The sequence below is a fragment of the Falco naumanni genome, chromosome Z (genome assembly GCF_017639655.2).
Source record: "Falco naumanni isolate bFalNau1 chromosome Z, bFalNau1.pat, whole genome shotgun sequence".
NCBI classification, from domain to species: domain Eukaryota; kingdom Metazoa; phylum Chordata; class Aves; order Falconiformes; family Falconidae; genus Falco; species Falco naumanni.
In genome coordinates, this window is record NC_054080.1 from 17751230 (window position 1) to 17768673 (window position 17444).

The 17444-nt window shown below is 41.2% G+C and overlaps 1 protein-coding gene across 2 annotated transcripts in view; it reads right to left on the reverse strand.

Moving 5' to 3' along the window:
* DGKQ (diacylglycerol kinase theta) overlaps positions 1–17444 on the reverse strand; it is a 109127-nt gene that overhangs the window by 11323 nt on the left and 80360 nt on the right. For both annotated transcript variants that reach the window (XM_040579449.1, XM_040579450.1), the window contains exons 16-21: positions 11758–11909; positions 10243–10391; positions 9473–9654; positions 7916–8016; positions 2697–2843; positions 975–1086 (exon numbers count right to left, since the gene is read on the reverse strand). In XM_040579449.1, the coding sequence (XP_040435383.1) occupies positions 975–1086; positions 2697–2843; positions 7916–8016; positions 9473–9654; positions 10243–10391; positions 11758–11909 (843 nt within the window). The remainder of the gene's footprint in view (positions 1–974; positions 1087–2696; positions 2844–7915; positions 8017–9472; positions 9655–10242; positions 10392–11757; positions 11910–17444) is intronic.

Consider the following 17444-nt stretch of genomic DNA (forward strand, 5'->3'; position numbering starts at 1 on the left):
CCCAGTTAGCCAGGGCTGCTGATAAATTGTGGAGTGACTTGGCGAACGCCTCTGCCGGCTCTCTCTGTATCCTTGGCATATATAACCTGCCATCCCACAGCACTGTGTTGCTAACAGCAGGCCATTGTAAAAACAGGTAACACGTGGAAGAATTTAAGTTGCACAAACTGAGTCATAATATTCTTTGCAGAGCTGGCATACCATCTGCTTCACGTAGCGTTCAGATCAAGAACATCTACCATCAGATTCTCAGAGACAGGTGTCGGAAAGCCTGTGGCAGATGATTATAAAGCCATCCACCTGGAAGGAATGTCTGCCCTGATGAGGTGATGAGGTACGACAAGATTTTTTGAAAACACACTAAGTGAAGAGTGCGTGGTTTTGTAATGTAAAGTAAAATCTTTTTCTTATCCCATGAACTGTTTTGTTTTGACACCATGATACTTGTTGTGAGAAAGCTAGTGTGTTCTGTAGTACATATATATGTGCATTTCATCTGTATGTATACATGCATGTTTCTGGCCTCGGTTCAAAGCCTACACAAGCCACGAAGCATTCGCCTATGCCCTTTTAAGAAGTTCTTCATATTGCTATTACTACTTGTTACCCAACCACAAGTTTCTTCCATTTCCATTCCATCTGTCATAGTCTGGCACCTTAATATGGACCTTCAGGACAGGCCAATGAACAGGCAACAAGAAGGCACTGCAGTCCATGAGCAGGCACACCAGCTGCAGCTAAACCCCTCGCATCTGAATGCTTTCTTCAGAGAAAGCCAACACTGCCCATAAATTCTGTTTATGGTCTATAACCACTTCTGTGTGATGCAACAAGTACCTGAATAAATCATGGTATAACCGTAACACGGAGGCATACTTTTTAGGACTAGGCACTTGCAATGCACTGTCTGTTACAAAACAAACCACTCCGAGAAAATGTATGTTTCCTCTGTTCTTACTGGAATGCCAACTTACCATGTGAACGACGCCAGTCACACCAACAACTTCCAGCAGGCCATCATCAATGCGTGGTTTCTCAAAGCGGCTATCACTCTCAGACCCCCAGAGATCAGCTCCAGACCCCCAGCTGCATAAAGAGCACACCACAGTGACTGCCTGCAGATGTGCCATCTGCCACAGGGCACCCAGCCCAGTACCCTGCTAGGGGTGGCTCGTTTGCCAGACTTCAAAAGCTAGACATCGCTCCCCACCAGCTGGAGGAGACAACACAGCTTTCCTGCGCTGTAGAAGCAGGCAAGTGTTTTCCTAAGATTTGGAAGACTTCTGACCAGATCTTTTAGGAGTGAAAGAAGGAGTCAGGTAAGTAGTTTCCACATGGAAGAAAAAGAACAGGCAAGTTTGATGGGAAATACAGGCTACAGCTACGCTAACCCTTAACTTCCAAGACTTAAGAACTTAACACAGATCTTACTGGTCTTGACAATACTCACGGAAGCTACTGAGGAGAAACGAAAGCTGAAACAACTAGCAAGTTTTTATTCTTGTACCTGACCAAACTCACTTGCAGTTAGGCAGGTACTCCTGCACTTCAGTCCTCTGAAATGCTTCTCTCGATTTAACACCATGTTGCTTTTCGTGAAGTATCAGCCCTTCTTACTCAAATAATTTGCTTACTGTTTTAGTGCATTGACTTCTCAGTACTAATCGTGATCTTTTCTTCTCCATAGTTCTCATGTGCAACGTATACTTGTGTGTATGTGCACGTGCACATACCTGTGTGTACATGTAAATATATATATTTGAATAAAAAGTTGGAACATTTTCAGAATAAAATGGAAAGATATACAGGTAGTTTAAGGTAGGAGTGTACCTGAAATGTATGGCAGCACTAATTACCTGCTGGTTCTGTGCAAACAGAAAACCTGCCTCTACCAACAGCACACCTAAAGGAAGCCAGATTTCCTGCAGATTTGCCTTCCTTTCCTCCACAGCAGTAACTCTAGCTCCCTGCAGGTTTCAGGACAGCCCCTAGAACCCTGTAGAAGGTATGTGAGCGGTGGGTTTTCCACAGCTACCTGGGTAGCATCATCAGCTCCACATATACTGACCAGATGGCTGTAGTACCTAGACAGTGTTTGACAGTTGAATCCTGACTGGCTTTCACTGCAGAAACTGCTTAGATGCCTGGTCTCTAGCATGCCAGAAAGTGTGTGCAAGCTGATCATCTTTGATCCTTCTACAAGTCACAGAGAAATCCAGTGGACCATTCAAACAGTCGGGGGGAGGCAGAAAATGGTAGTGGAGAGAAGCCACAGGCCTACAACCATGCCTAAAAAGTCATGTTTCACTAAAAAACTGGCCCAAAAGAAGTCTGAAGACCTTTAGTGAGGAAATCATTCCAAATTGCTGTTAGAACACAGAAGAAATAGCAAATGTGGGGGGTTTGCCCTGGGAAAACAAGACAGTACTACCTTTATGTGGAGTGAGCTTGTGACTTTCAAAGGATCAGAACACTGATGTCAAAATAGTATTAAGAGCTATCTCCTTAGCTGCAGCTGCAAAGCCAGGGAGTCACACTGTAATCAAAAAAACCTAGTAACAACCATCTATTAATATAGATCATTTAACATTTTATCTAGCCATTTGACATTTGATGCTCAAATACCAAGCAGCATTTCCACACATACAGCCACATATACATATTCATCCACACAGGCTCCTTCCTCTCCTTGTTACCTGGGTATGTTAATAAAAATGAGTCCTTCTATACTTGGTAATTCCACCTCGTGCTGGTCCACTTGAAGCTTTATGTCTTTGTGAAGATTTCTGGTATGACTTATCTTCTGCAGCCCAACTTTCACATAAACTCCTTTGTTGTGAAACCTAGGAGCAGACACACATCCTGTAACTAAAAGGTAAAGCCCAGCCCAGCACTCTTCCTCATATATATACCAGTACTGTCCTCTAGCAGGTAAGTTTGAAGAGTTTTTCAATTAAAATGCTCTCCAAATTCTTCCTAATTTTACTGCAGAAACAAGGCACAAGCTACAGACTGCTACTTTATATACTTTTTGCTTAAGGGATGATTCGTGCTGTCCAGGCATGTGGAGATCTGTGAAATTTTATTACAGAAACATCATCCCTCCTTACAGCATTGCCTCAATGCAATGCCTCTTTGAAATGTAAACTTCTCCACTGAAAAACTGTATTTTTAATTAAGACCTAGAGGTCTTCAGGAAACATTTTTAAATGTTTTCTCATGCAAATCTAGAATAATTGAGGCACAAAACCTTTGCAAGGCTTTGCTTTACCTATTTGAAATACAACCAGCTGCAGAAACTTAAAACACACTTAGTAATGTTAACCTGTGACAGAGCTCTAACACTTTGAATTTTAAAGTAAAAAAAGAGAAAGATTTCATGGCAACCCTAGAAATGTCAAAATATTTTAAGAATAACACAAACAAATGTTAGTTAAACACAGTAAATTCTTCTAGAATGTAAATCTTTGGATACATGACCTTCAGGGCAACCTTAAAATAAGAAATGTAATTTCCATTATTTGACCCTAGTAGCACATGGGTGTCATTGGAATCCAACCCTGAAAAATCTCTCTAGGATTACATGTAAATCCTGTAGACATTCAACTAGGGAAAGACAGTCAGTTTAGCATGTGGGTTATAGTCAACTCTTCACACAGACTGTTCAGGTCTTTTGAATTATTACATTGGGAATGATTAGTCCTACATGCTAATAGTTTAAACAGCACTGAATTAAAGGTATCTTATGTAACACTATTTAATATAGGTTTCTACTCCAGACAAGATGTATCTATACTAAGACAGGTTTTGTCTACTTCGGATACAACTGAAAAATAACACAAAATTGGCGGGAAACACAATACTTCTAAATATTCCCAAGAAGTACTAATTTTTGTTGCATGAAGAAGGAAGCCTGTAGAAACTGAAAGAATACAACTGCAGACACAGTCCTGAATTATGTGACTCCTAAGAGACACTTATGGACCACTGAGGTCCACAAGATCCAGAAACGTTGGGTAACAGCAACCCACATAACGAAGGGTAAATCTGTCAGAGATTAAATCGCATCACTCCTGTCCTGCATACACATTCCACTCCATTTATGTATTATTAGACATTAAGACTAAATAATAATGTTACCATGCCAATTTGTACCCAGTGGTTTTGAAGGTGACAGAAATACTTTATGATTAAAATGGTCAGCCAAGTTGGAAGGGTCATCTTCACACATCAGTCACTAGAGACAATCATTACCCCTCTTAGCACATCTACATGTGGGACACAATCTGGGGAGAAAGTGCCAGTGGAAGGCACTTCTAGCAGCAGCCAATAACGCACTAGCTTGCCACTTGGGCAGAAAGAATAAGCATCTCCTAAAACAAACCCTTGGTTAGACACATTTTGCAGACAGTAGTTTCACCAGTTAATTAGCAAGGTGGGAAGGAGGAAGCTGTCCTTGGAGCAGTGTCCAAGACCTCATCTGTGCTGAAAGAAATCAAGGTTTGTATTAGGTGAGACCCACATTGCAGTCACTGCTGTAAATGACACTGATGGAGATAAGAGAGGAGGGCAGGGCATTACATGCAGCTCATCCACCCCCACAGAGCCACCTAGTCCTTGCATCAGATTGGCTCTAACACTCGCATCATTATGTTATCCCATAACCATCTGGAAGGCTCTCCAGAGTACAGATATGGAAGTAACATCCTACTGCTCAGATGAGTATGAGGGAACCACACAGCTCAGGAATCACCCTTTGGTTTGTTTTTCTACAAAAAGATGCACTACAAGCATAGCCAACACTCATATACTACCTGATGCCCCACTGTCTACACCCATAAAGAATACACCCTTTCTGAGGGGCATTCAGAAGGCTGAACTAATTCTTCAGTTTAGCAAATTTAATATCTCAGAATAGATGAAGTTAAAATGTAATCCTCTACAGGGCCAGTTTAATGAATTATGAAAATAAACAATTTTAAGTATTGCACGCCTGTATTTATCCTTGCTAGAGCAAATTGCAAAACACCTTTTACTTTTAAAAAGTCCCATGAACAAGGCTCAGGGAGACACCACAGCATCAACATACACTGTTGGTTTAATTATCTCTGTGGCTGTTGCCTGAGCATCAAGCACCTCAGGTGGCCAGAGGAAGCAAGGAAGCCTTGCTTGTCCTGCTGCTAACGACCAGAAGAAGCAAGTAACTGCTTTCCAGGCTTTCATGAATACAAAATAAAGAAGCCAGTCCTGAAGAGCTATAAAGACATGAAGTAAGCTGATGCAGAAAGCTATACTTTTCACAGCTCTTGCCAACTGCTGCACACCTAGAAGGGTAGGTTGGGGGAACTCTTTTTTGAAGGTGATAGGTAAGAAATCCGCGTGCCAGGCCTTTTTAAATGAACTGCGATTTCCCATGAGCACTAATAAACAGAGAGGTAACATCCCTCAGCAGCACATCTCTCAGAACTGCTGCACGTAGCACGGAAAGCTATCAAGCGGAACAAAATGACCGCCTGCGGTCTAGTCCTGCAATTCAACAAGCCCACCACTGTGTGGGAAATCACCACTGCAGAAGAGCTCTGACCAATAATTGGCATCCGATGGGGTGCATTTATTAGGGTGATCTTACCGCCTGGGAAAAAACTTTACCAGGTTCACATACAGAGGACCCAAAATGGAAAAAAAAATGAGTTAGATGGTGGCCATTGTAGTATTTTAAAACCCACAACTGACAAACTGAACCAATACTTTCAAAACTTTCCCCAAGCACGAGACAGAACGGTTCTGTATCTTTGTAAAACAATTCCAAACTTGTTTTAAATCATGCAGAATATTCTTTCTGCCTAACCTTACATCCAGGAGACTGCCTGCCATAGCAGTCTCCTTCTAATTTTGGATGGCACAAACAAGATGTGGTCTCTTCTGTAACAGGCAACCCTAAAGACTGCTCCAGGATCCCACGGGAATACAAGAATGAAGACAGATGCCCTGATCCTTCAAGTTTTGCACTAAGAAACAAATTCACATAGCTTTACAACAACATAAAACCAGCACTGCCACAACATACACTATTCGTATCTGCCCTGTGATGCAAGTTCAGCACTGAATGCCCTGGAGGCATGTCATCACTGCACTGTGAGCTGCTAGCCAAAAGTAAAGGGTCCTGAGCAAGTGGAGAGATGCTACACTGTGAGGCCAGAGAGCACACAGCTCTTAGGACATCTACCAGCTTAAGGTCTTGATTCAGAAGAGCACCCAAGCCCATTTTTCTTTCAAGGACTATCTGCAATTTCTGTTGCCACAACCTGAAACTTTCCATTCTGCACTCAGGAGCTGCCAGTTTACAGGCCAGCAGCTGCTACATCTGGCATTAAGTAGCCATCCTTCTTAGCTAATTTACTGAAAATAATTTAAAAAGTGCTACTTGCTGGCAAGAGTGTCCACTTGCATATCCTGGGAAAGGGTAAAGCCAGGAATTTTAACAATCATGGTCACAGACAGTCAAAGGCAACAATCATGTGTCAGTACCTCAGTACCAATTCATTATTTCATGTTCCTTTTCCAGATCTTGAATCACAGAGATATACAGTCCTTCAGATTCACAAAGAAAATAATAATCTTCTCTTCTTTCCCACATGCCCTTCAAGACACCCTGCTGGCTTGGTGTCCAAACAGGCACACAAAAGGACCAAGCCATTGCCCAGTGCACTGCAGGTGCTGAACACCGTGAACTGACTGAGATGAAGATTCAAGGGATGAAAATCACACAGGGCAATAAAAGGCAAAGTATAACCCTTAAATACAGTGGTAATAAGAAAGGATACATTTTCTACAATGCTGCAGCTTTACCAAGTCAGAGTAGTATATTTTAAAGGAAGAATGAACTCTTACATTATATTAATTGCACAAGTAAATCTAGAACAGTTTTATACACTAGAATAGGCATTGCTATATGCAAACTTACTGCACAGTTTTACTACCTATGATGTTTTCAGTCCAGTGGATCGAAAACACAAACCAGTGCCTAATAGTAACTTATGTAGCAAAACCAGTATCCTGTACTATTTCATTTTGAAAAAAAAACATTAGCAATGCCTGTAAAGATAGACAGCACACTGCACAATAGGTGGGATAACACATTGTTATGCCCATAACTGGTCAGAGAATATTTTTAATAGTTAGAATTTGAATAGAACATAGTTGTAGCTGTCTGTAACTCCCTCTGGCAACTGAGAAACAATTTAGAAGACATTTACTCAGAAACATAGGAGAAAGCAGACAAAACCAGTGTCTACAAGGAATTACTACCCATTAATTACACAAATGTGTTTCTTTTTCTCATCATTTTCAGTGTTTATGGGAAGAAGAAGAAAAAGTACTATTATGGATTGATCTGCATGCCACGAAGGAGGAAGGTCTCTCTCCACACCTTCTTAATCATGCAGTCTTACTTGAGATACAGAGATTTTTTTTATCCCTATTACCAGCACACAGATGCTACCACAGCATAAGCAAGGGTGGGAAAGGGATGAAGAGGTTCTGAACAGTGTGTTTATTGCTCATGTAGCAGCACTGCCCTCCTCCTGCTAACGGCTTTGAATAAAAGATATGACTGCTACCTCAAAACATCAACGAACTCAACATTGGAGTTATTGGGACATAAGTATACTGAATAATAATGACAGGGCTTCCAAAAACTGCTTTGGTGCTCTCTTGGTAAGGAAAAAAAACCCAAAACCAAAAAAACAAATACAACCCCCAAATTCTGCGTCTATGAGTACCTGGCTAACAGAATTGCTCCCTGTGTCAGCTCTGACTCAAGCAAAATGATACCTGTAGCATTTCAAGATTACCAGCCATAGTGTAAGTTGTGCAATGCCACACAGTTGCCCTTCCTTGGTTTCCCCAGGATTACCTGCTGTTAAATTTCCCTGGTTCTTCTTCTCTAGCATGATGGAAGTCCAAGCTCAACTCTGCATCGATGCCAAGACCACAGTAATTGTTCATCTGTACAATCTGACAAAAAAAATTTGTATTATTTCCTCCTTACATTTATAAATGAGTAGGTTCTGAAGTTTTTCAACAAAAGCAAGCTTTGCAGATGATCCTTTCAAGTCACTTGCACCTTGACAGATTCTGGAAAAATTTTCCAGAAACACTACACTAAAAATAAAGCTGTACGGACAACTGTTGACATATGTAGTAATTACTTCCAAAGTCTTCGAAATTTAATCTTAATTGCAAGTAATAAGCATAATAAAACATAAGTAAAAAAAATATGCAGAAATAAAACCAACACAACTTCTCAAAGCAATCCTATGCAATAACTATACAAGTTGCTGAACACTAACACCACTATTATTTTTGACATCAGCCATGGATTTATCATGACATCACAGACACTTCCCCTTACTCTGGAAGGTGACCAGCTTACACCATATGAGTGAAGAACCCAACTCCACTCACTCAGCTGCATTTTAAATAGCTCCCTATACACCAGTCTCAAGTTTCTACAGATTTCAACCATTTCTGCAATTAATTCTTCCTTTGCATGCCAGTCCATTCCATAGCTTTTCTATCCTAGTCCTTGAGTCTCCCACCCTTCACCTTTAAAAAGCAGATCAGGCACTCAAGGCAAATCAACCCCTGCCTCCACCAAGTGAAAAACAGCTGGAACTTGAGCAACTTAAATCTTCCAATTAACAAATAACACCTAGGATTTTCCAGCAACTGGACTAAAATCTTAAACAATTCTACCATTATTACAATTTCCCAATTTCTTTTTGCTACTCCCTCATCCAATAACTTTGTTTTGTCTGAAGAGAAACAGAAAGAAGACTTACACAAAGCTCTGAAGTCACCATCTACAACTAACATTTTTATTTTCCTTAAGAGAAGCAAGTAATACAAGCCAAGGGACAGGGACTTTCACACAAAAAATAAAATGGATGCTAAAATAAAACAGATGCCACATATATAGACAAACAATGGCAGTAAGATGACAGAAGGATTACTTGCTGTATATGCTAGCAACTCCTAGTCATTTTTTAAACTGTTAAAGTCAAGATGGGAGTACTTTTTTGGGGTGAGGGGTTGTGTTTTGGTCAACACTTCAGCTCCACTAGTGTTCTGAAAAGTGTTTGGCGTTCCTTCAAAAGCTTTTCTTATTTGACAAATAAATTTATTTCCAGCTTAAGCAAATACGTATGCCATTGCCACTTTATAATCCTCCACCAGATACTTTTTGTCAAACAGCTATGCAGTCTGTTCTGCAGCCCACCAGTCCTATCAAAACTGAAGCACTAGACACAGACGTATGCTGTATTCACTAAAGAATAGCTCAGTAAGGCCCAGGCTCAAAGGCAGGTGAGCAATAAAAGATTAAACTATGATTAAAGATTATCTATCCTCTTTGTGATTTTCACTAGAACAGCAGTTCCTAAGAATGAAACCCAAGTAGTGCTCAGCTCACCTTTGGAGGCTCAGGTTCTGCAATGCCATTCTCTGCACCTTCAGCTGGCTCTTCTGCATCCAAAAGGATAGTCCAGCGATCCATAAGAACGTCATCCGCCTCATCCACGGAAACCAAAATCGAGTAGGGGTCTTCCCCACTGTAGCCAGCTCCCCAGCGCAAGACTCTCCCTAAGTCATTACCTGGGCAACAATGAAGAACCCCAAAATGCAACTGCGTTTGATAGCCTAGCTAAAAGCATCAAACAATGCATCAGCCCTGACTTATAGATCAAACTGCATTAGCTCCAAACGAGTCATGGAAGTAGTTAGATTGGAGTGAAAAGTTAACAAGCAGAAAGAATACCTAAGCATTGTAGTGGTCGCACCTGTGCTCAGTATCACATACAGATACACTGTCTCATCTCAAAAGTTTTCACAAGAAGGGATGGAAAAACCTGTTATGGAGTTGAGAGTCAGGGAGCAGCTGAGTTCACTGGTTTGCAGCGACGGCAGATGCATCTGTGGTTGTCAAGGGGAGAATATTTTGCCCTCTCCAGCTCCTGGACACTCGCAAATACCCATACCAACACCGCTGCAGCTTGGTTTTCCTTCAGAAAGCGTGACTGACATTTCCTTGAAAAGCTCATCCTGCATTTGCAATCCAACACCAGCCAGAACTGAGTTACAGTATCTCTATTGCAAGTGAGCTGTTTGTCGGACAGATAAATAAATATAAACCTTCTGAAGGACTTCTACCCTCAGAAGAATGGTGCTTGCTGTAATTCTCACCTGTTCCTAAAGGTAAGATGGCAACTGAGGGCTCTGAGCATGCCAACTTGTGCCTGATCTCTTCCAGTGCACCAAGGACCCAGCCAACAGTGCCGTCCCCTCCACACACCAGCACTCGGAAGGAGGGGACTTTAGAGAATGTGTGAAACCTTGAGAAACAAAGCAAAGAGAAAAATAAATGTTATAATGTACTACAGGAATAGCAAAGCTTCTTAATATGCTATTTAAGTAACATACTATTATTGGATCCCCAACACCCCACCCTGCCTTTACCACGGTTTTCAGCATGAACTTCAACGAAGTGAATCGAAAAATAGGAACTTTTAGATAAAGCTGTCTAAAAAGAGTGAAAACCACATGCTTCTCAGAATCTTCACAGCTAGAGTTAAATCATTAATCACTTCCTTTTCCACTAAAGACACAGAGATCTAACTATTCATCATTCCAATGTGAAGACCTGTAACTCTGAATCCTATTGGAGGTGTTGATTAGTTGTGGTTGTGGTTTTTTTACTTAGTGATGGGACTCATAGCATATTTTCTTCTGCATAGTCCTATTTTCCTGGTCGCTCTTAACTTTTGTGCCTTTTCATCCTACACACCGAGTTATCCTGCAAAGGAACTTTTACTTCCCAATGCACAAGAAGTAATGAACAAGTGGAAGCATTTTGCTATAAAGCTACAGAAGGATCCCAAGGGCAAAACTAAATGAATGAATTACTGAAGTTGCAGCTTGAGCTGCATTAGAAAGGCAACAGAATTAAACAGTTCTAACAAGAAATCTAGTTTCTGCAGCTTGTTTTCCTTGCATCCTGCATAAGCTGTGTTTCTTCCAAGAAAGCTCTTGTTTTGGAGAGCTGTTATGCCAGTCCTTTGTTAAAGCAGTGCTGAAGGAATGAGGCTACTCTGAGTAGGCTACAACCACCACTTTCAGTTTTACGAAGCTGGTAAGAAAGCAGTGTTGATTAAATCAAGGGATCAGTTCCTGCCTCCCTACAAGCGCATTATGTTCTGTTCCTTATATTTAGATATGTTGCAGCTGTGATCAGGCAGGCCTTGTTAATTCTGCAATTGTGGCCAAGTTTCAAGAGTCAAGATAAAAAATTTTATACTTTTAGTTCCCAGGCTACGTCAGAGGAAATAAAAGCAAAAATGAGCCCTCATTGGGCAATGTGACATTTCTCTTTCCTCCCCATTAGATTACAAAATATTTTTATTTTTAACAATTATTAAATCTGTTTTATTGCAAGGTGCATACGACTTTCCCAAGACTGGGCTCCATTAGACTTAACACAATTATACACATCAGGAACTACTCTATTCTCTTTTCTTTAGAGAACGCAAAATTTACATTTGTTTTCACAAGGAACCAGTCAGAAGGAGGGATCCACTGCGCTGGTCTGCAGACACATAACAGAAGCAATTTACATCTTTGTAACAAGTGAACGTGACCCATTCTTTTAAAAAACAACAAAACAACATAAATAAACCCAGATTTTTAAAAAATATGACTTACCCAGGCAGTGGGCCACCATTCGTAAGTTCAAAGACTTGATGTGGGTTTAGCAGCTTTCTAAAACTGTACAGCAGATCCCGACCTTTTAGACCTCCACTTTTTGGATTCACAAATACAAGAAGTGGGCAGCAGTTCTGTGGTATCTTGGAAGCCTGAAAGGAGACAAGAAAAAGGATTATCCAAAACCATGACTAGCCAGAAAATTATTACTGCATCTCAGATGTATTTCCTGATGTTTCTTTGATGCTTAGTAAAAAAAACCCAGATTCAATAAATAAAAAGAGTCAATGTCCAAACAGTGGACACATTAGCTGCTGATGTTGTTTTTCTGGGAACTGAAGTTTCCTCAACCCACTCCAACTACACAGTTGAGCCTAATGTTAAAACAAAGGTACTACAAGTAGTTCTTCCTACACATTTTCAGTGAACAGTCTATGCCAAAGACTAGTGTGAGGGATAAGGTACATTCCAGAGTCATGTACAAGTCAAACACTTTCCTTGCAAAGAGAGAACTTCCCCCAATACCAATTAAAACACCTGTCTTAAGTCTTGTGGTCATCTTAGACCACGTGTTAATTTAGAGGGACAAACCATTTCAAAGCGAGGGTGTTCAGGGTAGATACTGGCGTGCCCCTCCCCATGAAATAAGATGCTGAAAGCTTCTTTTAAAAATATGTATTTAAAATTTTTAATCCGGAGGATCTGGTGCCCATACCTTACAGTCCTCACACCTCTACTGAAGCTGCTGATGAAAGGGCTCTCAAAGCACAGCTGTGCTGCAGGGGAGCCTGATAACCATCCAGAAACCACTCAAAAGGAAGTCACTCCACATGGCAGAGGAGGGATTTCCTGGGGTGCTCCATGGCCTGTGTGGGAACGGTACCTGCAGCCTCACTGGAGGTCAAAACTTCCAGCCACCAGAAGCACTCCCTCAGGACTGGTTTCCAGCCAGCCAGGCCATAAATCATGCCGTAAAATGATCTGTAAATGCTTCTAGAAAGATCAGAAAACACCAGCACACCTTTCATCCATCCTTCCACAGCGCTGTGGGGCAGGTATGTGCCAGAAAAGTCCATCAGGCATTTCAACAAGTGTGCTTCAAAACTGAAATGTTTGCCACAGTCCCTAGGTCATGGTAATTTGGATTTAAAAATTGGACAGCATTCAGGGAACAACAACTTGTCATGCAGCTGACAGGATGGATTCAGGGAACACAGCAACAGTGCTAAATATAAGTCAATTTAGACAAGAATGATTCAGGGGGCGGTGAGGCAGCAGCATGACCGCAGCATGCAAACATGTAGAGAGATACCAACAGCTACAGAGGGGAGGAGGCACCATCCAGAGAGCCTGTTGGCCTGTCTTATAAGCGACCAACAGAGCACGCGAACTAAGGTAAAGAATGGAGAAATCAGGACAAATTAATGAGTAGGTCTGTGGGGAAGCAAACTAGAGTCTGATGTTGAGATACCCCACACCATCATCTACCTGTGAGCTGATCTGGATGCTTAAAAATAAATGCTTGTTTGGGGCTTCTCAGTATTTGAGAGATTTCCTGAAATTTTGCTTTCCTAAAAGAGCTGGGTGCTAATCCTCTGCAAGTCACACCCTGCCAGGTGTGTCAAGATACCCACAAACACATAAAAATCCTTCTCCTCTGTGTCACTGCCTGCACGAGAAATGCCCTCTGCCATCCAGTGTGACTTGCAGGCATAAACAGAAAACACACCGTGCAGAACACTAAGCAGGTAAGAAGGCTGGTGGAGCAGGTACACATTTCTCTTCATGCCCCTTCCTTCCTGGTCCTCTGGATTCTACCAGGGACATTCAGATTGAAAATATGTATGTTTTCTCTAACAAAAATGAGAAACAGGGGCTGTTTTGGCTGACAGAAACAGAATAGCCTCAAAATTTTGTTTTGCTGGAAAGGTTTCACTGCTGGCAGAACAACTAGGCTGGCAAGACAGAGGCTGCAAAGCTGTCCATGCAGCTTTCTCCAGAGGAATCACCTTCAAACTATACTGTGGTGACTGCTAGGTCAAAATACTTCTCACCTCCACATTCAGACTTTCTTGGAAAAGAGGAAGCAACTACTCAAAGTGTGCCCAAGCACAACAAAGGTAATACAATTATTTCTGTTAAGCACATGGAAAGGATATTTGTAGCCAGCAAAGGAAGTTGAAGGGAAACAATGCATGCCACTGTCACAAAAGGGAAGGACTTCTTGAGTTGTAAGGTCAACAGCTCAAGGATCTACATATCCCAACAAGAGAAGTGGATTTCCTCCCTTTGAGCCATCACAAGCATTAACAAAAATAGTAAGCAGAGCTCTGGCTTTTCCAGAAGTAAAGCCCTTCTTGTTACTCCATCAGTTCCTGCACCATCATGTGCCATACCCCATTATGAACAGGCCCTTGAAAATCCCACAAGCGATGACAGGCAGAGCAGCTCTGAAAGGAGGCACCATGTCCCATGGGGTAACAGGGCAAACTGTTCCCTTCCTGCACTACTTGTTCCAGCTTCTACTCTGCCTTACCTTCCCATTTCCCGTTTCTTCCTCTTCAAAGCTTTTTTACTACCTAAATTTCACCTCCCGTCATTTCGGCTTTCTGAACAATACAGGCTATCTGAAAGCTCAGGCTTGTTACAATGCCTGGAAACTTGTCAGGTTTAAAAAAAAGGTGGGTAAGGGGATAATAGAAAAAAAAAATAAATCAGTTCTGCAGCTCAAAGTAAACAAAAACTTTTTCAAAAAGGAATGAGAGAAAAGAAACCAGCCCAACATTCATATTAAACAAATACTTTACTTGAAAATGGACAAGAACATTTGATTACCTTTTCTTCTTAAGGAAGTTAGTTTCTAAAAATATTGAGTTTGGACATTTAGAACTGACATGTTGAACACATGTTCAACATATTTATATTATTTGCTTTTACAGGGAAGTTCTAATGCACTGGCTTTAAAACCAAGTAACTAAAATAGTTCACAAGGAACTTCAGGGAATCACATTAATTTCTGAGATGTGGTTAGCTCCAAGGCATTCAAAAGCACAGCTGTGTTTTGGAAAGCCATTTGAGATCTTACCCAACTAAATACATATTGTTGCCAATATGTACTTCCAGTTTCTACAAAACTGCCATCTAAATTCCCTAATTGTCAATTGTCAATGTTGTACAAAAAATAAAAGTGAAACATTTACCCTGAATGCTGCTAAGACTCACAAGCAGCTGCCGAGAATGCCTGGATCTAACAAAATATCTCTCTCTAGTGTAAACTGAGCAGTCCTACCACACAAACCCACGTCTGTTCAAGTATCTTCTGAAGTAAATCCCTCACTATACCTGTTTAGACATAAAGAGACCTATGCAGAATAAATAGAAGTATTCTAGAAAGTGCTTAGCCTCACAGTTGGTTTGCTTCCCATCATCATGCTTCATTAAACCTAAAGGATTAAGAAACACTGCTGAATCTCTAGATAAAGGCTAGCTGGTAAGGAAACAATTATTTTTCACTAGGGGTTAAAAATTCTATGGCAGCTTGTGCAGAAGCGCAGGGCTGCTGTGTTGCTTTCTGGAAAGTACACACTCCGTTAAAATTACAGACAGACAGAAGGGTCACACTCTTATGCCGCAGAATTTTTTTTTTAATCCCTTAATAAAGCCCCAGTGGTGACATATAAATGAGCTTGTTACTGGGCAGAAGGGGATGTGTGACTCACAGACTGAGGACTCCCTCCCCCTCTAGCCCTGGCTTCAGTGCTGTGCTTGAGGAGCAAAATCTGCAGAGGGGGTTTGTGTTGGCTGGTGTTAAGGAAGGGGTTTTTTGTTGGCTGGTGCTCAGGAAGGCATTTATTGTTTCTTAGAGACAGCTGAAGGAGGCCATGTGATTTAGACACTCTGACAGTCACTGTGAATTGCTTAATTTGTCAGGATTAGCACAACGCAGCTTCAGGCTGGGGCAAGATATCTATCATCCCCGCTAATCCCCTTTCTGTTGAGTGTACTGTGTAATCACATCTCACAACAGAGGAGAAGACAATGTTCTGTGCCACAGGCCTGCCAGCATGACAACCACGGTGCATCTTCCAGGGTGGTGGGCTGTCTCCAGGAACTGCAGATAGCTCTAAGTGACAAGTAAAATTCAATATTTGCAGGCAGGCTGCCTGCAGCATCTCCCATGTGCAAGGCCCCATGATGCCCCAAGCACAAATGTCCTCCACTGTGGCCAGAAAAGCCATTGCATCTGATGAGGAATGGTGTGCAAGATGTCTCAATGCAACTGGAGCAGCAGCTGGGTAAATGCAGCAGGAGCTCAAGCCTTTTCTTTACTATTTTGGGGAATTGTGGCAGCAGAAGAAATGTGCAAAGTAACCTTTAATGGTATTTTGGCTAAAAGGGTCACTAAACTATCATGCTTTTAAGTTGGACTCATTTGTGTGATGAAATAGTGAAATGAATGAAATGGAAAGTTTCACCCATTTGGGAAACCCCCACATCTTTTTCTACTGCTCTTAAGGAACCTAAATACAGTACATCAGAGGGCACTCCACTGCTAAGTGGCATTAGTGATAATACCACAAAAAAGTGTCACTTTCACGCTGATATTTGCCTCATACAATCCTCTGCTGATTTCCTTTTTTCCGGTACTGCAAAAGGTGTTCTTTGTTTTATCACCCATTCTTTTTCTAAGACTACACATTATCCTCTCATTCCCCGTTTCTTTGTATTTCACCCACAAGAGGAATGTCAAACACAGCATAAATTTCACATTGTGCTCAGTTCCTGTATAAGTATTTCCTGGTGCTGTAAATGGTTGCATATTTAAGTATAAACAAAGACTAATAGCATCATAGGATAAAAGGATAATTTAGGTCGGAAAGTACCTCAACAGGTCATATAGTTCAACTGCTATCCAAAGTAGGGGCAACAATCACTCAGTAGGTTACTTTGGGTAATAGTGAATGGTGTAAGCTGGTGGCCAAAGCCCATAAGAACAACACTTGAAATATAATTTCAATTAAATCCTGGCTCATTTCAGTGAGAGGACCAAATATAAACAATACACTCAGAAAAGGAAATAAAATGTATGTGTGCATGTACAGCCCCTCTCTCCTTCTTACATACTAGAAATTCATCCCCAGCAGTCCCTGAACTGGAGTTTCTAAAAAATATCTTGCATCAGATAACAAATAGCACTATCCCTATTCTCCTGGCATCAAAAAGTTAACTACAAACATATCCGTTATCAGAAAACCAGACACATGTAATCAACGGAGTGGAGTATATTCAGCTTCACACACTGTTCACCAAATCTAGGCTCATAATGGATTTGCCTAAACCACCAAAAACAAGCATCCAAAAGCCATCCCATCTCCATGCTGCCCTCTGTTTCTGGTAACAGAAACTCTGAAGTCTAGTTTGGAGAAGGAGGGACCTTGGTTTCTAAGCTCCTCACAAAACATAATACCTATGTATGCATAAGAACTAGACTCTCAATTTTTGGGGAGGGAGGATAGTTTTTAATCTGGTCAGGTTCACGTAAGCACAGCCACTAGTATCTGCTCATATAAAAAAAATAATTTTGCCTTCAGAAAACTTTGATAAGCATAGGACTCTTGAAATGGGAAAATCAGGCATGTAAGTATGCAACTATGGTTACTGAACTTGAGACCTTCCCATCAAAAGTT